The 27,770-nt window shown below is 38.7% G+C and overlaps 1 protein-coding gene across 1 annotated transcript; it reads right to left on the bottom strand.

Annotated features, from left to right (window-relative positions):
• On the bottom strand, positions 1-27,618 carry RTL4 (retrotransposon Gag like 4; the record flags this gene model as incomplete). Its single annotated transcript, XM_082609315.1, is given in 3 exon segments — positions 1-534; positions 538-619; positions 27,431-27,618. Coding segments are annotated over 3 exon segments (804 nt in total).
• Positions 27,619-27,770: the final 152 nt, after the last annotated feature.

Below are 27,770 nucleotides of genomic sequence, written 5' to 3'. Positions count from 1 at the left end.
TTACTGGTGAGCTGGGTTATTTATCCTTGCTGGGGCTCGAGAACGTTTGGCAAGGCAATCTCTTGTGAAGTGACCAGCCTGGCTGCAGTAAAGGCATGACTGAGTTTCTTGTTGGCGGGCTCGTTTGGCTGGAGTGAGAGGCAGCTGGCTTCCTCGAAGCTGTATAGGGTCTTCCTTGGGTGCTGGACCTGTGGGGTTGGAGAGGGCTTGGTCACGGATCAGGGAAGCCAACACTGGGATCTGGGCCTCTGACTGCAGGAGCTCTGGCCTGTCACTACGTTGCTTATCCAACTGAATACACTGAGTGATAAGGTCTGGGAGATTGTCCATCAGATCTGTGCCACTTACTTCAGCCTGAATGGAGTCAGCTAGTTCCTCTTGGAAGTGATCACTCTGATTGGTTTCATTATATCTCAGATTTTGAGCAAGGAGCTGGAAAGTAGTGGCATCCTGCTGAGAGAAGTTGTCCCTTTTGTCAACCTTAGCATTCACCAAGGGGTTCATTTCCTGTTTTGTGGGCTCACCAAATGACTGCTATAACTCAAGAACAAAGTTCTCATATTGCTTCAACAGAGCACTCTGGTAGGTGGTGATTCTGTGTAATTCTCTACTGTATCTTCTGGAATCAAGTGAGACTAAGCAGAATTGAGTACCAATATTGGATACCAATGAGCAGAGAGTGGTTTTGCTCTGTGATCAGACAGACGGTGTCATGAGCAAGTAGCCAAATCTGTTAACTATGAAGAAGTCACAAGGGTATGCTGAGAGCTGAGAAATGCCAAAAACTGTTGTCCACTACTCAGTGTTGCCTCTTCTTCATGGAGAATGCCAATGTTCTGCACATTCAGAAGAAATAAATTACCTTAGGACACATAGAAGATTTGGAATTAAGAAGATAAATACAAAAGTTACAGTAGATTTCTCTCCCCACTCCCCTTCTTGGTAATATGGAGGCAATTTGTCCTCAGACTAAGCCTTTGATTCTAAAGTATCTTTCTTTATCAGAGAATCAAAGAATTTTACAATCCAAAGTGATCGTAGAAATCATCCAGGCCAAATTTGTAATTTCACAGATGAGAAAACAGAGACCTAGAGAAGTAAAAATGTTTGCCCAAGGTCATACAACTAGTTAATATCAGAGCTGGCCTGTTCATCAGAACTGCTGTCCAAAACAGCACTTCCTCCAGGACTACAAATGTGCTCATTTGCTTACACTACTTGGGCATGATGATGGTTCTTGCCCCTTGCTACTCCAAACGCTCAGGGAACCAGCAGTTTTGGCATCACCAGGGAGGTTGTTGGAAATGCAGACTCTAAGGTCCCACCCCCCAGACCTACTGAATCAGTGTTCCATTTTAACAAGATTCTCCAGGTGATTCGAATGTGCATTGAAGTTTGAGAAGTGCTGCTCTAGAGAGCACTTAGCCAGAATTGGAATACTCACTGGTTGGACTTGACCCTCAGTGCTCCAATCATAGCCTGCAGTGCTGTGAGGGTCCGATTGCTGTGGTGATAGTTAATCCATTTTTTCTGGCTTTCTAGTCTGTGTCTGAGGTCACATTTGGTTGCCATGGACATGATTAAGACATCACAGGCAAGATGAAGAGGTGAGATTGAGAACCTAGCAAAGAAGAACAGAATATTCTTAAATTATAAAGATCAAAATGTTCAGCAGTCTTCCCTGCATTGATAACAAGAATATAGCAACCAGTAAAAGTTTAAAACAAACCCCAAACATATTGTATATTGGTTGAACTATTCTGCTCTGTAATTCCTCTCACTGTCCTTTCCTTGTGTAGTATTTAAATCGGCCATCAGTGGGCAAAAAAAGGAAAAAAATGTGTATCACTGAAAGCAAGATCTGATTCCCTAGGTTTTATTTGATGGCACCTCCTCTCAAAACCTATGGAAGAAATTATTGGAAGAATGAAATAGTGTAAGATGGGGGGCCAGAAACTTGCCCAAACACTATCAGTTGGATGATTTGAAGAACTCATTTGCTTCTCAATTTCTTTTTATCTAATGAGGATGACTGTCTTGTCTACCTCAAAGGGTTGCTGTGAGTATCAATGAGATAATAGATAGGTGCTCTGTGTAGCAACAAAAAATGAGAGATTTGCTTCCAAGATTGTTCCAGTGCAGCTGAACAATGCCAGTGGTGAGGCTCTACCCTCAGTGCATAATGCCAAAGTAGAAAGATACTGTCATACCTCCTTTCATTCTTCCTTTCCATACCTCACCCATCTAGTCTACTATTTACCTTTCAGACATCTTTCACTTTACAGGTGCCCATCCATGAGTTTATTCCTGTCAGCCCAGCTGATAGCTAATATGTTAACTAATTATTGAGTGTTAATGATTGGCCTTTCTCAGGGTATTCATTTTTGTCTCCTGAAACTTTAATGTGTATAAAAATCCACTTGGTCCCAATCTCTAGCAATTCTGATTCAGTAAGTCTGGAGTGGATGCCAGGAACATGTACAAGTTGGCTGGCAGATTTCTGATGATGGTGGTCCTTGTGAGAAAAGCCATCCATACAAATATCATGCAATAAAGCCATATTAGTAGCATCTCAGAGAAGTAGGGATGGGGAGGAGACATATTTGGGGGTAGGAGGTTGACCCTCAAATGATGTAGAATAGGTGGTAGCCTATTCTACCTCCATATAAAGCCACAAATTGCCCACACTGTTCTTAACAACTGCTCATCTCTCCCAGGTAGTAGAGAGCAAGAGTTCAGCATGTAGGTTCTAGAGTCAGACTGACCTGGGTCCAAACCCTGGCTTGGCCAAAAGTTGTGTGACTCTGGACAAGTTATTTAACCTCTGTGAGAATCAGTTCCAAACTTTAAAATGGAGATGATATTAATACGTGCCTCTTGGTGTCATGAAGATTAAATGAGATGAAAAGAGATTAGCACAGCTTCATGCAGATGGCAAATGCTCCATAAATGTTAGCTATCATTATTCTAGGTCCACAGTCTGTGTTTTAGAATTTAAATTATTTTCAGATTTTAGAAAAGTAACATAGAGTATGTACTGTTTATTACATAACACTCCCAGTAATGTCTGGGAAAACATCCCATAATTAAGCCATTAACATTTCTGCAGGAAAAAAAATGTCTGAATATTCATACTAAAAGAGATAAAGACTAAGTTCATGTCAGTTCAGGTCAGGTTTTTCTGCCAAATAAGTTTTGGCACCAAATTAGAAAAAAAAAAAAAAAAGCTTCTGTTGTACAGAGCTTTTTGATTTCAGAATTTAAGCTAAGGGTTTGTGGACCTCTACCAAACTCTTTTTTGGGGGGTGCAATTATAACTTTTCCTTCTCTGTCCCTGCTTTCTGCCCTTTGACTCTACTCTCAGAAGTTCCAGAATATCTGTAGAGGTCTCCAGTTTCTTTACAGAATTATGTATTCAAAGTGGCAGATCATTTAATTTTTCTAATTATGTAGCACTGGTGAAACACTTGCTAAAATTATAAGCATTAGCCCAAATGCAAATCATACAATGGCACTGTTGTCAATGGCAGTTGCTTAATCCCTCAAAGAAAATCTACCTTGCCTTATCATTTTAGAAATTGCTCTCCTTTTAGAGGTCAATGGCCTTCTACTGGATTGTTCCAGCAGATCCTGGGGGCAGAGCTGACAGTCTGGAGGAGTTCCAGACCACAGTCTTTCAGAGACCAAGTAGAGACAGAGCTCATAACTCAAATGCACAGGCTTGAGGGATCAGACTAGTGAGCTTGGACCAGGTCTGATAGAAAACTGCATATGCTTAAGCTTTTCCTTAATCAGTATGTGCTTCAACTACAAAAACAACAACACAAAAATAGGTTTAGTAAACTATTGCAGGCCACTTTGATGTTTGTGTTCAGTTTGAACCAAAGCCATAGTTAAGAGTTTCCCCAGATATAAAACTACTCCACTCTGGAGTCCCCTAAGACCCCATTTGGAGAAGGGCCTGTAGTATCCTGCTGCTTGTAAGAGAGCTTTGTGACCTTACACTGCTTTATTTTCAAGGTGTTCTACATAACTCATTGGAGAAGATTGAACTAGGGTCATGCAACTACCCAAAGCAGTTGCATTCTTACTCTTGTTCCCCAGATCTTCTAAGGAATGCTGTGGTCATAGGAGCTAAACTGATAGATAAATAACCCTGATAAGGTGACCACAGGGGCATACTGTTTGAACTTGTCTGAAGACTTGGGTGTGACCCCAGCTCTGCCACTATCTATACTGACAACCTTGGGCAAGTCAGTTCCTCTCTCTGGGTCAGTTTCTATATCTGTATAATGAAGGGATTGGGTTTCTTGAAGTTTATTAAGATAAGAAATTCTGATTCAGGAAGGTCAACAGGAGACCTAGGAATATGAATTTTTTATAGGCACCCCAAATTATTCTGTGTTAAGAAGTCTTCAGATTTTACCTTGGGAATATTGGGTGACTGCCCACACAAAACTCCTGTATTTGTCAGAGGTTCTCAAATTTCAGGATACTTCAGAATCCCCTGGAATTTTAACATACAGATTTTGGGGCCTCACCCCTAGACAGTGTGATTCAGTGGGTCTGGGATGAGGCCAGATAATTTGCATTTTATTCAAGCTCTGTCAGTGATGCTGATGCAGAAGTTTCCCCAGCAACACTTTCAAAAAACTGTAGGCTGAGTAATCTCAAAAGGACCTTTCTGCTTCGGCACTATCTACGTTTTTGAAAGTAGAAAATATTTGACTCCAAAAGTGGCCCCTGAAGTGTGTGATATGTAGATTGCTTCCTTCCTAGACTCTGCTTGAGGCTGTATGGTCACCTCTAAACTGTAGACTAGTGCAGACCTGGCTCAGGCATGTGAGGTGTAGCTGGCTCAGAGGCAAGAGAGAGAGTAGCAATTGAGTTGACCCTGCTCTCAGGACTCTGTAGTTCCTGCTGGGAGTTATGTACTATTCTGCTCTGCTCTGCCTGTGAATGAGGTAGAAAAATCATTCTCTTATCCCCATATCAGAGATGGAGCAGCCCAGCTGGAGTCAAAACGCCTATTGCTATGACTCAGACCGTATACCTTCCTTTAAGCATCAACCTTCCTTCTGGCTCAGCTGGACCCATGGCCTAGCTGCTTATGAAGTTCAACATGTCATGAACACTATCTACAAGTATTCCCTGTCAGATTCCCAGTTTTCCTTTCAAATGTGCACAACTCTATTAAGAAGCCATATCAGCCTTCCTGCTCCATGGGTCTATTTAACATTCCTCCTAAGGTCATGTTTCCCAGTTTCCTCCTTCACCAACCTTCTCTCCTTTGCCTACTGTCTCTGCTGGCAACCACAACACATGTCTGAATGATTCTGCTCAGTCACCAGCCAGAATCATGACCGATAACATCATCCCAGCAATACATGACCCATTTGCACTGTTCTTTTCTCTCGATTCAATAAAGAAAAATGCCTAGAAGGAATGGGAGAGTTTTTCTAGGAAGGCAAGGATCTGGACACTGGATGGAAGGCAAGGTGATCTGCCATTAGGTGGACACCATAGCACTAGGGTTGAACACAGAGTATTATGTGGAGTCAAGGAAAAACCCCAAAGATAGACTCTATTGCTTCTTTGCTGTACTTGCCAACTTGATTTCCGGCCCTGAGGGGTACCAATGTTATATGGGTGGTGAAATGAAGACTTCAGGGAAAGTAGCCATGTTTTAGAGGTTTGTCAACTCCTGAAGATCAAGTGTGCTGCTACTGACAGCTCGTAAGAGATGTTATAACATATGGTAGATAACCTTTGTAGCAGGATTGTGTCTAAGTCTCATTTCAGACCTGCAAGTGCTGAAAAAATGGCAGGCTTCTGACACACTGTAAATGCAGAGATTTTCATTTGTATTTGGTAAGAATAGGAAAGAAAAGTCCTGATTTCCTTCAGTTGTATCCAACATTTTTGTAGGTCTTTGGTAATAATACTTGTGATTTCTTGAGTACCTAATTTATGCCAGCTTACATACTCTGACTGGTACTGGCTGCCTGGAACTGTATGTAAGAGGATTCTGGACCTGTAACTGGCCTCACTGGTAGAATGTTGTGAAGGATTGTCGATGTCTGCCATGGGGTCTGGAGGGATAACTGCAACATGCTGAACATGCGTTTGTTACCCCTCTCCTAGACTGTATGGTCCTCACAGTAGTCTTATGAAGTAGGTATGATTATTTGCATTTTACATATAAGGAAGCCAAGCCCCTACCTGCACTTCAGAACATGTAATCATGCCCACTCCTGCTTTTAATCTCTTTCTCCCCTCACCTAAAAGCCCTTTTCTTCCTATGCTCAGCTTAATTTTAGCCTCCTTGATGCAGCCTCCTCTGACTAGTCAGACCCTTACTAACTTCTCCATTCCCTGAACTATGGAAGGACACATGATTTTATGTTCCCTCCTGGAGGAAGCCTCTTTCCTTTAAACTCCCACAATACCTTGCACAGGGCTGGTTCCATTTGCCTTATGTAAATCTGTGTTGATGGATACACTAAGATGATAAAGGGCTAGGGGAAGGACAAGCAAAAGAATCCCTACCAGTAGTAGCCTGAGGTTAAAATTGTGACAAGAAAAATAAGACCTGGAATCCAGCCATGAAAATCTGATCAAAATGGGAGGAAGCTGAGTAAGCAAGCAGGGAGATGGGATCTCTGTAGAAGTGGTCTGAGCTTGAGGGAAAGCCCAGCAGGCATTAGTATCACCAGTTTTTGGCTTTCTATCCACTATCTTCCTTTCTTCCTTAAGCCCCATAAATTCAGTGATTTTTTTTTTTTTTGGCAAGGCAAAACAAATGATCATGTCTGACAAAGACTTCTTTACTACTTCTAGGTTCAAGGAAGCAGTCTGGGAGAGTGCTTTACATAACTGAATGTGCACCTTGTCATGTTTTATAAGAACAGTGAGATAACATTCTAAATTGGGACCATCTCAATAAATCTGGGTTGAGCTATCACCATACCCATCTAATCAATATGTGAAAATATTAAAAGAGCAACCAGAAAGGAATGATTAGGTTCTTATCCCCATTGAGCTTCACTGTCTATGTGTACAGAAATTTAAGTATCTTAAAAATCACTTTAATATTCATTATCTCATTCAGTCTTGACCACAATTTTGTCATTTTTCAGGTCAGAAAACCAAGACACTGAGATTTTAAGTCAAGGGTCAAAGGGGAAACTTGATACATGTGTAACTGTCTCTGAAGGACTCCTGTGTGGAATACTTGTCCTCAGAGACAAGTAAAGTCAAGGGTCAAAGGGGAAACTTGATGCATGTGTAACTGTCTCTGAAGGACTCCTGTGTGGAATACTTGTCCTCAGAGACAAGTAAAGTCAAGGGTCAAAGGGGAAACTTGATACATGTGTAACTGTCTCTGAAGGACTCCTGTGTGGAATACTTGTCCTCAGAGACATGTAAGACACTATCTGAAGACGTTTGGGAGGGCAGGGGTGGAGATGGCATGATTGTCTCCATGGAGTAATTTATGAGTTCCATATCATTGGAAGAATGCAAGCAGAGTTAGCATTGCTATTTGGTGAGGAGTAAAATACAGGTGATGAAACTGACCACTAGTTGTATGCAATCTAGAATCTGATCCTCAGATCTACAGCCAACCTGAACCTTACCCACCTTGCCCACCTACCTCAGAGCTCCTGTTCCTAGAGGAGACTCTAAGCTACAACAGCCTTTGTTTACCAATTTGAGGATTTATCTTTGTTCCCCTGCCCATTCCCAATGCCCCCGTCATTTCAAACAGTATATGCTGTTTCAAGTAAACAGTTAGAGGAAGAATGGAAAAATTCTGATCTGAAGATCTTAAATAGTCATAAAATGAGCCCTTTAAATTTGAAGTGATAGGTCTTCTCCTGCATTTGTGCTCCCTGCTGCCTCTTTCATCTTTAATTCATTAAGTGCAATTCACTTAGTGATGAACACCACTTGCAACTGATGAGCTGACAGAGCCTAGCCCACTTAGATTTAAACTTTTTTTTTTTGCTTTGCCATGTCCCTATGGTGTGCAGGCAACCTGCGGCCCTGCTCAAGGTGGAGAGAACTTAATATAAACAACTTAGTCCATATCATGTTTTTCAATTATCAGAAGTCTCCTAGAAAATATTTGCAAATGAAGCCACTGACAAAGGATTAATCTCCAAAATTTACAAGCAGCTCATGCAGCTCAATATCAAAAAAAAAAAAAACCAATCCAAAAATGGGCAGAAGACCTCAATAGACATTTCTCCAAAGAAGATATACAGATTGCCAACAAACACATGAAAGGATGCTCAACATCACTAATCATTAGAGAAATGCAAATCAAAACTTCAATGAGGTATCACCTCACAGCATTCAGAATGGCCATCATCAAAAAATCTACAAACAATAAATGCTGGAGAGTTTGTGGAGAAAAGGGAACCCTCTTGCACTGTTGGTGGGAATGTAAATTGATACAGCCACTATGGAGAACAATATGGAGGTTCCTTAAAAAACTACAAATAGAACTACCATATGACCCAGCAATCCCACTACTGGGTATATACCCTGAGAAAACCATAATTCAAAAAGAGTCATGTACCAAAATGTTCATTGAAGATCTACTTACAATAGCCAACACATGGAAGCAACCTAAGTGTCCATCGACAGATGAATGGATAAAGAAGAGGTGGCACATATATACAATGGAATATTACTCAGCCATAAAAAGAAACGAAATTGAGTTATTTGTAGTGAGGTGGATGGACCTGGAGTCTGTCATAGAGAGTGAAGTAAGTCAGACAGAGAAAAACAAATACCATATGCTAACACATATATATGGAATCAAAAAAAAAAGGTTCTGAAGAACATAGTGGCAGGACAGGAATAAAGACGCAGATGTAGAGAATGGACTTGAAGACATGGGGATGGGGAAGGGTAAGCTGGGACGAAGTGAGAGAGTGGCATGAACATATATACACTACCAGATGTAAAATAGATAGCTAGTGGGAAGCAGCTGCATAGCACAGGGAGATCGGCTCATCGCTTTGTGACCACCTAGAGGGGTGGGATAGGGAGGGTGTGAGGGAGGGAGATGCAAGAGGGAGGGGATATGGGGATATAGGTATATGTATAGCTGATTCACTTTGTTATACAGCAGAAATTAACACGCCATTGTAAAGCAATTATACTCCAATAAAGATGTTAAAAAAAAAAGTCTCCTAAAACCACAGATTAATGTTCCAACTTTAGAGGTGAAGAATTTAAGGCTCAAGAAATGGAAAATTATTCAGGTCATGTTATGACTCTCTTTGCTATGTTCCAATCCCAAACCCTTTCCAGTAAGCCTTTCTTTCCTCTCCCAGCCTTGACTATGAGTGAACAAGTGATGTGGTGATTATAGAGTATGGTGAAGAAGCAACCTTTTAATGTTATTCAATAATTGGTAACATCCCACCCATATGCAGAGCATTTTATGTGATATAAATCTTCTCCTACTGTCTCACTTATCATTTTGATAAACTATGAAGTAGGCAAGGTGTGTCTTCAACACTCCCACCAACAGATAAAGAAAGAATTGTCTAAGGACATACAACTATTTAGTATTAGATCTGGGACTAGAATCCTCAACTCTTGCCCCTAAAAACACTACATCCTGAAAGTAGTTTGAAACAGTGGAAGAATCATGGGTTTGGGAGTTAGAAAGAATTTAGATTAAAATCCCAATCTGAGTTAAGCCAAAGCTCTGAGACCTTGGACAAGTTACCTCTCTGAACCTTAGTTTTCATATCTGTAAAATCTGTATTGCAAAGTAGCTGTGATGAGTTGAGATACTATATGTAAAGTTCCTGGCATCCAGCAGACAGCAATGATAGAAGCCACTGGTAGCATATTTTCTGAAGACACTGGAAGGTTACCTACCAAATGTCCTTGTCACCTGCTCCAGTGTCTATCTGGGAATTTGGAGGAAGGTGATTCTTGGTGTGGAGCAAGTGGCTTAAACTAATTCACTTAGTATATAACATGTCTTAGTGTTTCTCCTTTGAAACACTCATATCACTTGTAATAAATTATTATATGCTCATTTTCCTACTAGATTATGAGCTAATCAAGGCAGGAATCATCCAATTTCATTTCTATATCCCTAAGTCCTAGCATACTTCCTTACACATAGAGGTGCTCAGTAATTCTTTGTTGAATTTATAATATCTGCCCATGGCAGACATATAATAGTTAAAACTAGATAGTAGCAAAGTGGTCTTACTGTTTCCCCTTCCCAGTATAACTCTTCTATTATTATTCCCTGAAGTGAGTGAAAAACTCAGCCCTGTTCCAGAGCATATCAGCATGTTTTTGCATTACAAATGACTGAGTTAACCAGATACAAATATAGATAAAGACTTGTGGCAGTAAGACTAATGCTCAGGAGGCAGATGTCCCAGCCCTATACTTATGGTGACCTTAGCCAGAGCAGTGAGAAACCTTGAAGACCCTTGAGAATGTACTATGCTAGGACAAATGGGTCATTTAGTTTGTGGCTACTCTCTTCTTAGAAGAGTTTCAGATATGCCCAGGCCCTTGTTAAAAAAAAAATATCTATCAGATTTGGAAAGAAAATGAGTACAAAATAATCCAGACAAGAATTGTTTAAAGATATGCTATTTTCAACCACCCTTAAGTGAAGACAGAGGAATTATTTACCTCTCACGTGTTGTGCCCCAAGCATAATCGAGCTACATGCTTCAGCAGTGGGGCAGATTCTGGGGAATGGGAAAAGGCCAAATGAGAAGGAATGGGATTCTCTAGCATCTCAAGTTGCAGCAGCAACCTTAGTTCTGTGCTCTTACTGCTAGAGTGCTCCATTTTCACTGGATGACATTCCCCAACCCCCTGACATTGGAACAGATAGCAGGTATGAGGTGGTAGAACTTTGGGCTCTGCCAGTTGAGAGCTGTGTTATTAAGCTATTAAGCTATTAAGCTATTATCTTAATTAAGATATTAAGCAACTTAATATCTTTGAGCTTCATTATTTTTTTTTACAAAAATGGGGCCAATAATATCTAGCACAGAGGGCTGTTCATTTATTCACATAATAAACCTTGGTTGAATATCTGTTATATTCCAGGCACTGTGTTGGGAACTGGAAAACAGTAGTGAGTCCTCATGGAACACAGGCATTCTAGAATTACTGAAGTAATGTATGCAAACTGCTTGTCTCAGTACCTGGCTCATAACAATGATTTAATCAATGATAACTATCATTTTAATAGCCTGAGATATAAGGACATGATGGTTAAGAATCCAGGCTCTGGAGTCAGACCTGGGTTGTAGTTCTATCAGAATATTAGCTCCACATATTAGGCATGAGAACTTGGGCAAGTGTTTTTAATGTTACATACCTCAATTTCCTCACCTGTAAAATAACTAATAATGATCATAACTGTTTTATAAGCTTGGGAAGATCAAATAAGAGTGAATGTGAAACTACCAGCAAGTCTTCTCCCTCTAAGGGCTAATGACTCAGGACTGACACAGGTCTAGTTGGGTCAAAAATAAAAGGCCTTTCAAGGAAAGTGTCTCTTGAGCTGCTTGAAATTTGTCTGGAGCAAAAAGAAAGGTAAATGGAAGACCTACTGTTAGAAGGGCCGACAATTCCAATGACATTCTAAGTACAGATATGGCAGGGAAATGATTTATAGGAGACAAACTAGTTCCCTTCTTCACATCCATCACAGGTGAGAAAATGCTGTCATTTTATTTATGGCCTTTGTTTATAATAGACTCAAAATGCCCTCTTTTTGCAAAGCCCTTCTATCTTGAGCCCCAGATTTCAGTAAGGTCATGTCTACTTCTCCATCTTTTCTCATTGGATCATATTTCCAATAAGACAGCTCTTTCCACCTACTTGTGTATCTGTGTTCTTGGTGACCTCTGCATTGAGGATGCTGCTGCCATTGGCACTTGGAGTTCCCAAAGGATAACTGACGATGCAAAGGTACCAGCAGTAGCATGATTCTGCAGAAAGCTGGCCTCTGCCTGACTTTTAAAAAATCTCAAAGTATATTGGGGATACAATTTACATATTAAAAAATTCATCAATTTAGTATGTAGAGTTAATGAGTTTTGACAAATATATATGTGTGTGTATATATATATGTATATAGGTATATATGTATATATATATATACATATATATAAAACCACCACATTTGAGATATAAAATATGTCCATTACTTCAAAATTCTGTCACATTCCTTTGCAGTCAGTCAGTTTCCCCATCCCTGGCCCCAGGTAATCATGAATCTACTTTCTATAGATTTGCCCTTTCTAGACATTTCATATAAATGTAAACATACAATATGTCATCTTTTGTGATTGGCTTCCTTCAATTAGCATGTTTTGGGGGTTCATCCATGTTGTGGCATGTATCAGTACCTCATTCCTTTTTATTGCCAAAAATATTCTATCATATGGATATAACACATCTTGTTTCACCTTATTGATGGACATTTAGGTTGTTTCCAGTTTGGGGTCATTACATGTAAAGCTACTATGAGCATTTGTGTACAAATATATTTTCATTTCTCTTGAGTTAAGTACCTAGGCGTAGGTCATATGGTAAGACTGTTTAACTTTACAAGATACTGAAAACTCTTTCCCAAAATGGCTATACTATTTTGCATTCTCACCAACAGTACATGAGTGTTCTAGTCATACATTCTTGCCAACACTTGGCATTGTCAGTCTTTTACATTTTATTTGTATGGAGTTTTACAGAAGCTCCTGAAGGGCCTTGAGCCATTAGATCATTTCCCTATTGGCTGCTCACTATCATCCTTTCCCCATGTCCTTTGAGGAATGTGGTAAGAAATGGGAGGAGAGACTTCATTTTTTACCTGACGGTATGGAATCAGTAAAGCTGCCTGTACATATCCAGGGAGGGAGGCAATCTAGTTATATGAAGAATAAACATCAATAGTATGGAAGATGCAAGGAGACAGATTTGGGATTCCTATAACATAGAACTTTCTAGAGTTTAGAACTGCCTTATAATAGAGTGAACGTCAATAAGAAAGGTGCTCCCTATCACTAAAAGTATTTAAGTAGCAATTGGATGAACACCTCATGGGGATGTTCTGAAGCAGATTCATGTACCAGATAAAGGTAAAATGAATATCCTCAGATATTTCTATGACAATGTGAAGTAGACAACATCAAAATTCTGTGACTTCTGATTCTTCCTTTCTGTTCTCTGCCCTTTCACCTGACTTCCAGTTAACCCCCAATCCTTAATGCCCTGGTACCACAATGGCTGGAAATCAATCTTCACTAGAGTAAGCTAAAGACTTCCCTTTTCCAGAGCGTCTGAGTTGTAGTATATTCCCAAATAAGAATCTCTAATGGTAGAATTTCAGGCAAAGCAACAGCCAGTGAGTAAGATGTTTTGGCTAGAATTTCCTGCCTGACACCACTCACATTAAACATAGCATCTAGATCATCATCCAGTCTACCTACTGGCTGATAATGTAGCTCTTGAAGGAATTCAAAGAGAAAGAAAGCAAAGCTTCCAAATGTGATTTTCAAAGCAGGGTAACAAATGAGGACTAACAAACTCCTTCTCAGCTTGGTTTTCACATCCACATAGACCTGACTATCAAAAATTGCCCATCTGCCAACTCTTTTTTGTATCCAGCACCCTCTAGCACTGATATGGTACTGTATGTTTTTAGAATACTGCTTACATCGACTGACAGCTTTTTTTATATATATCCATCAGGAGTGTTGTAGCTTTTATTCATCTTCACACTTTAAGTGTCTGTCAGACTGTCAAGTCTTCCTGTCTTCTGTAAGAATGTGTCATAAAGGAAACTGGTTGTGACCTGCCAGCAGGCCTCAGTTATTCAGTCTGCAGGGAGACCCTGAAGAGTAGTGTCAGAGTAAAATGTTCCCAATGATCTCTGTCTTCATAAAAAATAAATCAAGAAAGAAATAGAATGAAACTGTATCAAGGAAATGTTCACTTAGATCTGGAGATGAACTTGTATACATGAGTGAACAAAACATGGAATCAGTATACTCAGAGATGGCTAAAGCAACAGCCAGGAAATGGATTTGAGTTGACTTATAGTGGAGGCAGTGCACTGGGCTAGGAGGCCTCAAGTGTATTTGTCATAGATAGTGGCAGATGTATAGAGGACACTTGCTTTCCTCTTCCTTCCATCATTTTTTTTTCTTTCCAGGTGGCTTTTAATCATTCTCATATGAAAATATTGTTTATAAGTGTACTGGAAGATTTTTTTCAAAGTCATGAGAGAAGTCTCCAGGATATGGGTAGCATCACCATGAAACGTGAAGTCCCCTGTTCTAGGTTATTCCAGGAATATTGAGACCCAGAGAGGGAAAATGATTGACTCTCAGTGATTCTAGAGGAAAGGAGAGCAGCTCTTAACTCTTTATCACATCCAACCCCAAGCCCCAGAGAAAGGACTGAAAGCCCAAATATCAATAGTGGCAGAAACCATAGGTTTTATTAACTCAGTCAAGTTTGGCCATCATTGCAGAGGATAAAGGAATGCTGAAAATTAGCCATTAACCTCACTATGTACATAAAGTGTTTGGAAACAAGACTGCATTTCAGATCCCCATACTCCCTACCTTTGATTTGATGGTGTAGGTGGGAGTTTAATCAGCTTAAAGCCCTCATGACTCTACCAGTATTGGCTCAAGAACCAGTGTGAGTTGAGGCCTACTAGTGAAGCCTATAAGGAGATGGAGCTATGAGGAACCGGAGAAAGCTGATAGGTTTACTTTCCTGGTTCTGGGCTCTATATGGACATGACCCCACTCTGAATTCATTATTTTATTTATTTTTAAAATTTTTATTGGCATATAGTTGATTTACCATGTTGTTAGTTTCAGGGGTACAGCAAAGAGAATCAGTTATACATATACATGTATCCATTCTTTTTTAGATTGTTTTCCTATATAGGTTATTATGGAATATTGAGTAGAGTTCCATGTGCTATACAGTAGGTCCTTATTAGTTATCTATTTTACATACAGTAGTGTGTATATGTTAATCCCAATCTCGTAATTTATCCCCCCCCTTTCCCTTTGGTAACCATAAATTTGTTTTCTACATCTGTGACTCTATTTCTGTTTTGTAAAGTTAATTTGTACCATTTATTTTAGATTTCACAAATAAGCGATATCATATGATATTTGTCTTTCTCTGTCTGACTTATTTCTCTTAGGATGACAGTCTCTAAGTCCATCCATGTTGCTACAAATGTCATTATTTCATTCTTTTTTATAGCTGAGTAATAGTGCATTGTATATATGTACCACAGCTTCTTTATCCATTCCTCTGTCAATGGACATTTAGGTTGCTTCCAGGTCTTGGCTATTGTAAATAGTGCTGCAATGAACATTGGGGTGCATGTATTTTTTCGAATTATTGTTTTCTCTGGATATATGCCCAGGAGTGGGATTGCTGGATCATATGGTAGCTCTATTTTTAGTTTTTTAAGGAACCTCCATACTGTTCCCCATAGTAGCTGTACCAGTTTACATTCCCACCAACAGTGCAAGAGGGTTATCTTTTCTCCACACTCTCTGTTTATATATTTTGGAGATTAATCCCTTGTCAATCTCATTGTTTGTAAATATTTTCTCCCATTCTGTGGGTTGTCTTTTTGTTTTGTTTATGGTTTCCTTTGCTGTGCAAATCTTTTAAGTTTAATTAGGTCCCATTTGTTATTTTTGTTTTTATTTTCATTACTCTAGGAGGTGGATCCAAAAGGATATTGCTGCAATTTATGTCAGAGAGTATTCTGCCTATGTTTTCCTTTAAGAGTTTTATATTATCCGACGTTACATTTAGGTCTTTAATCCATTTTGAGTTAATTTTGGGTATGGTGTTATGGAGTGTTCTACTTTCATTCTGTTATAGGTAGCAGTCCAGTTTTCCCAGCACCACTTATTGAAGAGACTGTCTTTTTTCCATTGTATATTCTTGCCTCCTTTGTTATAGATTAGATGACCATAGGTGCATGGGTTTATCTCTGGACTTTCTATCCTGTTCCATTGGTCTATATTTCTGTTTGGGGGCCAGCACCATACTCTTTTGATGACTATAGCCTTGTAGTATAGTCTGAAGCCAGGGGGCCTGATTCCTCCAGCTCCATTTTTCTTTCTCAAGATTCCTTTGGCTATTCATGGTCTTTTGTGTTTCCATACAAATTGTAAAATTTTTTGTTCTAATTCTGTGAAGTCTGTAGATTGCTTTAGGTAGTATAGTTATTTTGACAATATTGATTCTTCCAATCCAAGAACATGGTATATCTCTCCATCTGTTTGTGTCGTCTTTAATGTCTTTCATCAGAATCTTATAGTTTTCTGAGCACAGGTCTTCTGCCTCCTTAGGTAGGTTTATTCCTAGGTATTTTATTCTTTTTGATGTGATGGTAAATGAGATTGTTTCTTTAATTTCTCTTTCTGATCTTTGGTTGTTAGCATATAGAAATGCAACAGATTTCTGTGTATTACTTTTGTATCCTGCAGCTTTACCAAATTCTTTGATGAGTTCTAGTAGTTTTCTGGTAGCATCTTTAGGATTTTCTATGTATAATATCATGTAATCTGCAAAGAGTGACAGTTTTACTTTTTCTTTTCCAATTTGGATTCCTTTTATTTCTCTCTGATTGCCATGGCTAGGACTTCCAAAACTATGTTGAATAAAAGTGGCAAGATTGGACATCCTTGTCTTTTACCTGATCTTAGGGGAAATACTTTTAGATTTTCACCATTGAGAATGATGTTAGCTGTAGGTTTGTTGTATATGGCTTTTATTACGTTGATGTGTGCTTTCTCTATACCCACTTTTGGAGACTTATTATCATAAATGGTGTTGAATTTTGTCAAAAGCTTTTTCTGTATCTACTGAGAGAATCATACAGTTTTTATTCTTCAGTTTGTTAATGTGGTGTATCATATTGATTGATTTGCATATATCAAAAAATCATTGCATCCCTGGGATAAATCCCACTTGATCATGGTGTATGATCCTTTTAATGTATTGTTGGATTTGGTTTGGTAGTATTTGTTGAGGAATTCTGTATCTATGTTCATCAGTGATATTATTGGCCTCTAATTTTCTTTTTCTGTGATATCTTTGTCTGGTTTGGGTATCAGGGTGATGGTGGCCTCATAGAAGGAGCTTGGAAGTGTTTCTTCCTCTGCATTTTTTTGTAATAGTTTCAGAAGGATACATGTTAACTTTTCTCTAAGTGTTTGATAGAATTTGCCTGTTTGTTAGAAGTTTTTAAGTAACAGTTTCAATTTCAGTACTTGTGATTAATCTATTCATATTCTCTATTTTTTCCAGGTTCAGTCTTGGAGGTTGTACCTTTCTAAGAATTTGTCCATTACTTCTAGGTTGTCCATTTTGTTGGCATATAGTTGCTTGTAGGAGTCTCTTATGATCCTTTGTATTTCTGTGGTGTCATTTGTAACTTCTCCTTTTTCATTTCTAATTTTATTTAGTTGAGCCCACTCCCTTTTTTTCCCTAATAAGTCTGGCTACAGATTTATCGATTTTGTTTATCTTTTCAAAGAACCGGCTTTTAGTTTCATTGACCTTTTCTATTGTTTTCTTTATCTCTATTTCATTTGTTTCTGCTCTGATCTTTATGATTTCTTTCCTTCTACTAACTTTGGGTTTCGTTTGCTCTTCTTTCTCTACTTGTTTTAGGTGTGAGTTTAGGTTGTTTATTTGATATTTTTCTTGTTTCCTTAGGTAAGATTGTATTGCTATAAACTGCCCTCTTAGAATTGCTTTTGCTGTGTCCCACAGGTATTGGATCATGGTTTTTGTGTTGTCATTTGTCTCTAGGTATTTTTTTATTTCCTCTTTGATGTATTTAGTGATCAATTGGTTGTTTAGTAGCATATCGTTTAGCCTGCACGTGTTTGTGGGGTTAAGTTTATTTTTTTCCCTGTAAGTGATTTCTAATCTCATAGTATTGTGGTCAGAAAAGATGCTTGATATGATTTCAATTTTCTGAAATTTACCAAGGCTTGATTTGTGGCCTAAGATATGATCTACCCTGGAGAATGTTCTGTGTGCCCTTGAGAAGATAATGTATTCTCCTGCGTTGGGATGGATTGTTCTATAAATATCAATTGGGATGGACTATTCTATAAATATCAATTAAGTCCATCTGGTCAAATGTGTCATTTAAGGTGTCTGTTTCCATATTGATTTTCTGTCTGTATGACCTATCCATTAGTGTAAGTGGGGTGTTGAAGTCCCCCACTATTGTGTTACTGTCGATTTTGCCTTTTATGGCCATTAGAATTTGCCTTATATATTGAGGTGCTCCTATGTTGGGTGCATATATATTTACAATTATTATATCTTCTTCTTGGATTGATCCCTTGATCATTATGTAGTGTCCTTCCTTGTCTCTTGTAATAGTCTTTATTTTAAAGTCTATTTTGTCTGATATGAGTATTGCTACACCAGCTTTCTTCTGATTTCTATTTGCATGGAATACTTTCTTCCATCCCCTCACTTTCAGTCTGTATGTGTCCCTAGGTCTGAAGTGGGTCTCTTGTAAACAGCATATATATGGGTCTCGTTTTTGTATCCATTCAACCAGGCTATACCTTTTGGTTGGAGCATTTAATCCATTTACATTTAAAGTAATTATTGATATGTATGTTCCTATTGCCATTTTCTTAATTGTTTTGTGTTTGTTTTTGTAGGTCTTTTTTCTTCCCTTCCTCTTTTGTTCTCTTGTGATTTGATGACTAAATTTAGTGTTGTGTTTGGATTGCTTTTTCTTTTTTGTGTGTGTCTATTGTACATTTTTTGTTTGCAGTTCCCATGAGGTTTTGATACAGCAGTCTTTATATATAAAGGTTGTTTTAAGTTGCTGGCCTCTTAATTTCAAATGCAATTACCACTTCCTGCATTTGTACTCTCCTCTTCTCATGATTGCTGGTTTTGATATCAAATTTGTGTGTGGATGATTTCCTACCTTTACTGTTTCTCTTTACTGGTGAGCTTTCCCATTTACATTTTCTTGTTTCTAGTAGTGGCCTTTTCTTTTCTGCCTAGAGATGTTATTTTAGAATTTGTTGTAAAGCTGGTTTGGCTGAGGCAGCAACCGACCATGGCTCATGAGCCCACCTAGGTTGGAGCCCCTTCTAGTGCCCACAGAAGCAGGGGCTAGCACGTGGGGAAAGAGGCTGCAATGGTGGCCCATTCAACAATGGTGCTTCACTTCTATGGCAGTCAGGGCTTCTTCTGCAAACATTCCTGGTTTCAGAGCTCCTCACTCCCATCCCTTCAGGCTGTCTCCTCACAGACAACAGCAGCTCTCTCCCTCGGTCTGCTCTCCAAACCCCATGTTCCAGCTCCCAGCCCTTGTCTGCACTGGCAGACACACATCTCAGGCTTGGGTGTCCAGGGCTCTGGCATGGACCATCTGTGTAGGTCTCACTCTGTCCTGCCTGCCACAGACCTGGTTGCTGTGCTCTCTCCTCTGAGCCCTCAAAGCTCCCCTTCTGTCCCAGCTGATCTTCCCACTGGTGAGGGGACTACCCCACATATGGGAAACTCTCCTCTCCTTCAGCTCCCTCCTGCCCCAGGAACACAGGTTCTGTCCTGCTTCCTCTTTTTTTTCTTTCTTTCTTTCATCCTACCCAGTTATGCAGGGATCTTTCTTGTCCTTTTAGGTGTCCAAGGTCCTCTGCTAGTGTTCAGCAGGTTCTCTGTGAGAATTATTCCGTTTGAAGTTGTATTCTTTTTTTTTTCTTTTTTCTTTTTGGTTTTGCTGGTCTTAGTGGTGGCATGCAAACTCTTAGTTGCAGCATGCATCCAGGATCTAGTTCCCTGACCAGGGATCGAACCTGGGCCGCCTGCATTGGGAGCTCAGAGTCTTAACCACTGCACCATCAGGGAAGTCCTTGCAGATGTATTCTTGATGTATTTGTTGGGACAGGTGAACTCCACATCCTCCTACTCCACCATCTTGACTCCTCCCTTCCAGAATTCATTATTTTAAAGCTTAGTAGCTTCCATGTCTCTCAAATGACTGAAGTTTGCTGGTTTCAGGACCCATAGTTTAACACTCCTTCTCACAGGTCTTACCACTTAGTGAAGGGTGTGGATCATGAAACAGAAGCTCTAGGTTGATTTTAATTGAATGGTTCCTCTGGTTCTATCAGTTAAGATGGAACTTTTGCTTAAAGCTCTGGGTAGTTAGTAATGAAAACTAGCTAATCATGACTTTTTATTGAACCCCTGGGAATTCTCTAGGCTCCAGAGTCATGACTTAAAGTCAACTTGTGTTCATAAAGATGAGTAGAAACTTTACAAAGACAAAAATCATGTTTGAAAAATGACCAAAACAGGTATTCAATTGCTGCAGACCCATGGCCTTTTGTACCAACTTACAAAATGTGCACTGAGCCCGCCCTCAACAATAATGTTAAAAGAAACCAAAAAAAAGAAAACAAACAAAAAAAGAAACCAAACATCTGAAGGATATGGATTCCAAAGAAAGGCAACACATAAACACCATCACCACAACCTCCACTTGCAGAGTACTTATTTGGGGCTGAACCCTACACTCCGTTTACATCAGTAATTTCATTTAATCATGAAAGTAAGTTAATGAAGGCATTCTTAGCTTCATTTTACTGATGAAGAAATTGAACCTGAAAGAGTAGGTAGCTTGCCCAAGACCCCACACTGAGTAAGTGGGAAAGCCAAGATTCAGACTCAAGTCTACCTGACACAAAAGCCCTATATTCTTAACTAATTATGTTGAACTGCCTGGTAGAGATGACCTGGTAACAAATATGCTGGAGTTGAGTGAAGAATCAATTTCTTAGTTGGTGGAAACCCTTGAGTTCCTAACTTATTGCTTCTGCATCCCTCCATCCATTGTCTGCCATTCCATTGTTTCCTGGTAATTTCCTCAGGGCAAAGATGTAGAAAGCTGTGATGGCTGAGATAAGAAAGTAGGCAGAAGCCAATGTGTAATATAAATTTGGAGGATTTTCTGTGGAATTTGTTCATCTCCATGTATTATAATTAGTATGTGAAAGACATTGATTGATTGTTCCTAATTTAGATGTCAAATCTAAAGGATAGATTATCCACTACGGGGTTCAAATACCCTCAACAGCAGTTCAATGTTTCTTATTTAATAGGCTATTCTGTGACTGCCATTGTGGCTCCTGGTTGATTGCTGCCTTTGTCTGAGTGGTGCGGAAATGGCCTGTGCAGAAGAATTAATGTCTGTGGCCTGTTTTGTGTCTAGCAGCCTAAAGGGACAGACTGAAAGTTATGCTGAACAACAGAGCTTAGGTTATACTTCTCACAGCTGGGGTGCTAGAGAAGCCAGTGGAAATTTACTCTGGAATTTCCATGATGAAAAAAATTATTTCTTTCTCCTCTCACAATTGGAGGAAAAGTGATTTATCAGGGACTGCCAAGGAATTATCTGATTATTCCACATCTCTCATCGATTTCTATAAGTGTACACATAGAACAGAACAAATCACATTGGCTTTCAGAAAAACTGTTCTGTGTTCATGAAGAGGCTGGTAATTTTATGAGACCTATTGATTTTCCTAAAATAACATGATTTAGTCTTTAACTCCCATATTCACAGCTGAGGAGATGAGAGCCTGGCATTTTCAATTATCAAGAAGATTTTTTTCCATTGTGAGGTGGAGATTAGTTTTTTTCAAATATCTGTGACTTCTCCATCATACCCATTCTATCCCATTTTCATATTTCCTCATTAAACATCCCTGGAAAATCAACTTTGATAAATAAGAAATGAAGCAATGTTAATTTAGAAGAAACCTCTGGTATGATATTTATAATAAAAGAAAAAACATGAAAAGTTTGAACAGGACCATCTGATAAATATCCTCCTTAAAGAGGTAAAAGAGAGAAATAAGGTATGTGTGCTTGGATTTAATAGACTATTACATTATCATATCCTTAAGGAAAAAAAGGCTTAAAAAAGACATTTTAAAAGTCTTTGTTTATGCTTTGTCAATAGTTCTCAAGATAACATCCCTTGGCTAATTTTGAATTCTTTCTAGCCTCCCCCACACACTGAGTTTTCCTTCAGCCTCCTCTCTGGAACCTTCTGAACCTTTTGCTTCCCTTCCACTTCCATTACTCCTACCAAAAATGAGCTCAAACTCAAGGGACGCCAATTACTGGAGATGTGCCATGAGGGCATGGGGGTTTGTTAGCAATCACTTCTTTCAAAATTGTTTCTTTTATGAAATATATTTTCCTAAAATGAAAAACTATTCCCAAAAGAATGTAATGCTATTTTATAAACCTCTCAAGGAGATAATAATAGTAACTACACAAAAGTTGTACCATAAATTATAGACAATCACACAGAGGCTCCAAACACATGGAACTGCCTTCTTGAGAAAAAAGCAGATGAATACATAGCTGATATTCAATCTGAGTACGTTTTGAAAAACAACTCAAACATGTGCAAGGGATTATGGGATGCTTGGTAGTGTTGGTGGTGGGTGAGTAGTGGTGTGGCTTTACCTAAGGATTCATTAGATGGTACAGGAGATCCATGATGGATCTGGAGGGCCCAGAAGACAACAGTAATTTTGTACCTAAAATTCTTAGCTTTAATTTTGGTTTCTAGTTCAGCATGTAAGGAGCTTATAAGTTGCCACTCCATTCTAACAAAAGTAAAAAGCTGAACAAACTGCAAAAAAATCAAGGTCTGACAAAGACGTAAGGTCACAGGGCAAACCACTGCCTCCAAAATTGGAGAGATACAAGGGGAATTCAGAGAATCATAATTTATCATAGCAGAAACCCCAAACAGAAATCTCTGTGGGAACCAGTTCCAGGTAGAAAAACCTGGGCTATAATGACAAATTGCTGGAGGCTCAATGTGGACAACTCTGAGTTAAAAACTGGAGGACCCAACTCAGGGAGAATCACATTTTTGGAGTTTTACCTCCAGGAGCTCAACTTGGTTCTTATAGTGAATATTGGAGAAAAAATTCCTTCATGCTTCCAGCAGGAGTGTAAAAGGAACCATTATTAAGTAAGTATGTATGTCAGAACATTCTACTTAATAAGGCCTACCCTCGGGAGAAACTATTTTACCAGAACCTCACCTGCTGGGGTTTTATGAGAGCCTAATCAGCCTGGGAGAAGTGAAATAACCAATGCCAACCCCCTCTAGTCTTCCACATGGAGGAAGGAAAATATACAACTCTAGCTCTCTCTAGCCATCCTGTCCCAACTAAGGAGAGAAAAACAAAACTGAGAAGCACTGGTGAATTTCACAGTCAAGAGGCATAGGGTCTTCAAAAGATTGAAACCTAATCATAGGATTATGGAACACTTCTTGCCTCACAGCTTGCCACTACATTACTAAAAGCCTATTTACTGCAGTTCCTTTTACCCAGCACATCATGTCTTCCTTTCAACAAAAAATTTCAAAGCATACTAAAAAGGCAAAAAACACAGTTTGATGACACTGAAAAAGCATCAGAACCAGAGTCAGGTATGGCAGGATTGTTGGACTTCTTAGAAGAGGAAGTTTTTAAAACTATAATTAATATGGTAAGGGCTTTAATGGGAAAAATGTAGATAGCATGCACAAATAAATGGAAAATGTAAACAGAGAGATGGAAAGTCTAAGAAAGAATCAAATAGAAATGTGAGGGAACAGAAGCTCTCTAAAAGAAATGAAGAGTATCTTTGATGGTCTCATTAGTAGACTAAACATGACTGAGGAAAGAATCTTTGAGTTTGAGGATATGACAACAGAAACTTCCAAACTTCCAAAACTAAAAAGCACAGGAAAAAAAACCTGCAAAAAACAAAACAGAATGTCCGAGAACTGTGAGATAAATACAAAAGGTGCAACATATATGTAATGGCAATACCAAGAAAAAGAAGCAACATTTTCAGCAATAATGCCTGAGAATTTCCCCAGAATTAATGTTAGACACCAAACCAAAGATCCAGGAAGCTCAGAGAACACTAAGCAGGATATCTGCAAACAAACAAATAAAAAAACCCAAAACAAATAAACAAAAAACTATACCTAGACATATCATTTTCAAACTTCAGAAAATCAGACAAAGAAAATGTCTTGAAAGGAGCCAGAGGAATAAAACACCTTACCAATAGAGGAGCAACAATGAGAATTACATCCAACTTCTCTTCAGAAACCATGCAAACAAGGAGAGAGTAGAGTGAATTATTTAATATGCTGAGGGAAAACACCAACTTAGAATTCTGTACTCTGTGAAATTATCTTTCAAAAGTGAAGGAAAAATAAAGACTTTCACAGACAAACAAAAATTGAGGAAACTTATTGCCAGTAGACTTGCCTCCTTATACATATAGAACTGTAAGGAGAAATAGATTAATCCACTGTAATAGTTGGAGACTTCAACATCACTCTATAAGAAACGGACAGACCCAGCAGGCAAAAAATCAAAAGGACACAGGTGAACTCAACCACACCATCAAACAACTGGATATAAAGGAATCTATAGAATACTTCATCAAACAACAGCAGAATACACATTCTTCTCAAGTGCACATGAAACACCCAGATAGACTACATCCTGGGCCATAAAATGCGCTTAAAAATTTTTTTTAATGGGACTCAAACAATGTTTCCTCTCAGACCACAATGAAATTAAACTAGAAATCAATAACAAAAAGATATGAGAAAGTCCCCAAATGCTTGGAGATTAAACAATGTATTTCTAAATAACACAGATCAAATAAGAAATCTTGAGAAATTTTAAAATATTTTTAATTAAAGTGAAAATGCAACTTATCAAATTTTGCGGGATGCAGCAAAAGCAGTTCTGAGGAGGAATTTTATGGAGATAAATGCATACGTCAATAAAAATATCTCAAATAAATCACCTCATTTTACACCTCAAGGAATTGTGGGAAAGGAGGGAGAAACTAAAGCCAAAGCTGGAAAGAATGAAATAATAAAGATTAGAGCAAAAATAAGTGAAATAGAGAATAACAAAACAAGAGAAACTGTTATAAAACAAGAATTGGTTCTTTGAAAAGATAAGCAAAATTGGCAAACCTTTAGCTAGACTAACCAAGAAAAAAAGAGAGGACCCAAATGAATAGCATTATAAATGAAAGAGGAGACATTATAACTGATACCACAGAAATACAAAGGATTATATTAGAGTACTATGAAAAACTAAACATCAACAGATTGGACATCCTAAAAAAAATGAATAAATTCCTAGAAACATACCACCTACCAAGACAGAAGCATGAAGAAATAGAAAATCTGAACAGACCAATAATAAGTAAGGAGATTGAGTCAGTAATCCAAAACCTCCTAATAAAAATAGTCCACAACTAGATGGTTTTACCGGTGAATTTTACCAAACATTCAAAGAATTAGTACCTCACCTCACACTGGTCAGAATAGCCATCATCAAAAAATCTACAAACAATAAATGCTGGAGAGGGTGTGGAGAAAAGGGAACCCTCTTGCACTGTTGGTGGGAATGTAAATTGATAAAACCATTATGGAGAATAGTATGGAGGTTCCTTAAAAAAACTACAAATAGAACTACCATATGACCCAGCAACCCATTACTGGGCATATACCCAGAGAAAACCATAATTCAAAAAGATTCATGCACCAGGACTTCCCTGGTGGCACAGTGGTTAAGAATCTGCCTGCCAATGCAGGGGACACGGGTTTGATCCCTGGTCCAGGAAGATCCCACACGTGGAGGAGCAACTAAGTCCATGCACCACAACTACTGAGCCTGCACTCTAGAGCCTGTGCACCACAACTACTGAAGCCCGCACACCTAGAGACTGTGCTCTGCAACAAGAGAAGCCACCACAATGAGAAGCCCGTGCACCTCAATGAAGAGTAGCCCCTGCTCGCTGCAACTAGAGAAAGCCTGCATGCAGCAATGAAAACCCAATACAGCCAAAAATAATTAATTAAAAAAAAGACACATGCACCCCAATGATCACTGAAGCACTATTTACAATAGCCAGGACATGGAAGCAACCTAAATGTCCATCAACAGAGGAATGGATAAAAAGATGTGGTACATAAATACAATGGAATATTACTCAGCCATTAAAAGGAACAAAATTGGGTCATTTGTAGAGACGTGGATGGACATAGAGACTGTCATACGAAGTGAAGTAAGTCAGAAAGAGAAAAACAAATATCGTACACTAACGCATATATGTGGAATCTAAAAAAATGGTATAGATGATCTTATTTGCAAAGCAGTAATAGAGACACAGATGTAGAGAACAAACATATGCCTACCAAGTGGGAAGGGGTGGTGGGATGAATTGGGAGATGGGTATTGACATATATTCACTATTGATACTATGTATAAAATAGACAACTAATGAGAACCTACTGTACAGCACAGGGAGCTCTACTCAATGCTCTGTGGATGACCTAAATGGGAAGAAAATCCAAAAAAGACGGGATATATGTATACGTATAGCTGATTCACTTTGCTGTAAAGTAGAAACTAACATAATATTGTGTTAGGTGGGCCAAAAAAATGCCTTCATTTTTTTAAATAAAAATAAGAGACACATTTTCCATTTTCACCAAAACTTTACTGAACAACGTTTTCACCCTTTTGCTCCACTACCTTCTGCCATTTTTCAGGCAACTTCATAATGCCATCTTCCCAAAACTTTTCATCTTTTTGAGCAAAGAACTGTTCCAGGTGCCTTTTACAGTCTTCCAGCGAATTGAAACTTTTTCCATTAAGAGAATTTTGTAAAGACCAAAATCAATGGAAATCTGAAGGTGCAATGTCTGGTGAATGCAGCGGATGAATCAGAACTTCACAGCCAAGCTGTAACAGTTTTTCCCTGGTCATCAAAAAAAAAAATGTGGTCTTGCATTATCCTGATGGAAGATTATGCGTTTTCTGTTGACTAATTCTGGATGCTTTTTGTTGAGTGCCACTTTCAGTTGGTCTAATTGGGAGCAGTACTTGTTGGAATTAATTGTTTGGTTTTGGGGAAGGAGCTCATAATAGAGGAATCCCTTCCAATCCCACCATATACACAACATCACCTTCTCTGGATGAAGACCGGCCTTTGGTGTGGTTTTTGGTGGTTAATTTCCCTTGCCCCACAATCTCTTCTGTTCCACGTTGTTGTACAGTATCCACTTTTTATCGGCCGTCACAATTTGTTTTAAAAACGGAACATTTTCATTACGTTTCAGTAGAGTATTGCATGTGGAAATATGGTCAAGAAGGTTTTTTTCGCTTAACTTATGTGGAACCCAAACATCAAAGTGATTCACATAACCAAGCTGGTGCAAGTGATTTTCAACACTTGACTTGGATATTCTGAGTATGTCAGCTACCTTCCACGTGGTATCAGGTTGATCTCAATTATTGTTTCGATTTGATCGCTATAATCTTCAACTGGCCTACCCGACCGTGGAACATCGTCCAGCAAAAAATCTCCAGAACGAAAGTTCACAAACAACTTTTGACGCGTTCGATCAGTCACAGAACCTTCTCCATACGCTGCACAAATCTTTTTGTGCATTTCAGTTGCATTTTTACCTTTCTTGAAATAAGAAAGCATAATATGCTGAAAGCGTTGCTTTTTTTCTTTCATCTTCAATATTAAAATGTCTACACAAAAATTCAGCAATTTTGATAAGTCTTTTTATAAATGCATGCTGATATGGTAGCTGT

Source organism: Mesoplodon mirus (assembly GCF_964341445.2).
Source record: "Mesoplodon mirus genome assembly, chromosome: X".
NCBI classification, from domain to species: domain Eukaryota; kingdom Metazoa; phylum Chordata; class Mammalia; order Artiodactyla; family Ziphiidae; genus Mesoplodon; species Mesoplodon mirus.
The sequence above is the reverse complement of the archived record's forward strand: the minus strand, read 5'-3'. Positions and strand labels throughout refer to the sequence as shown.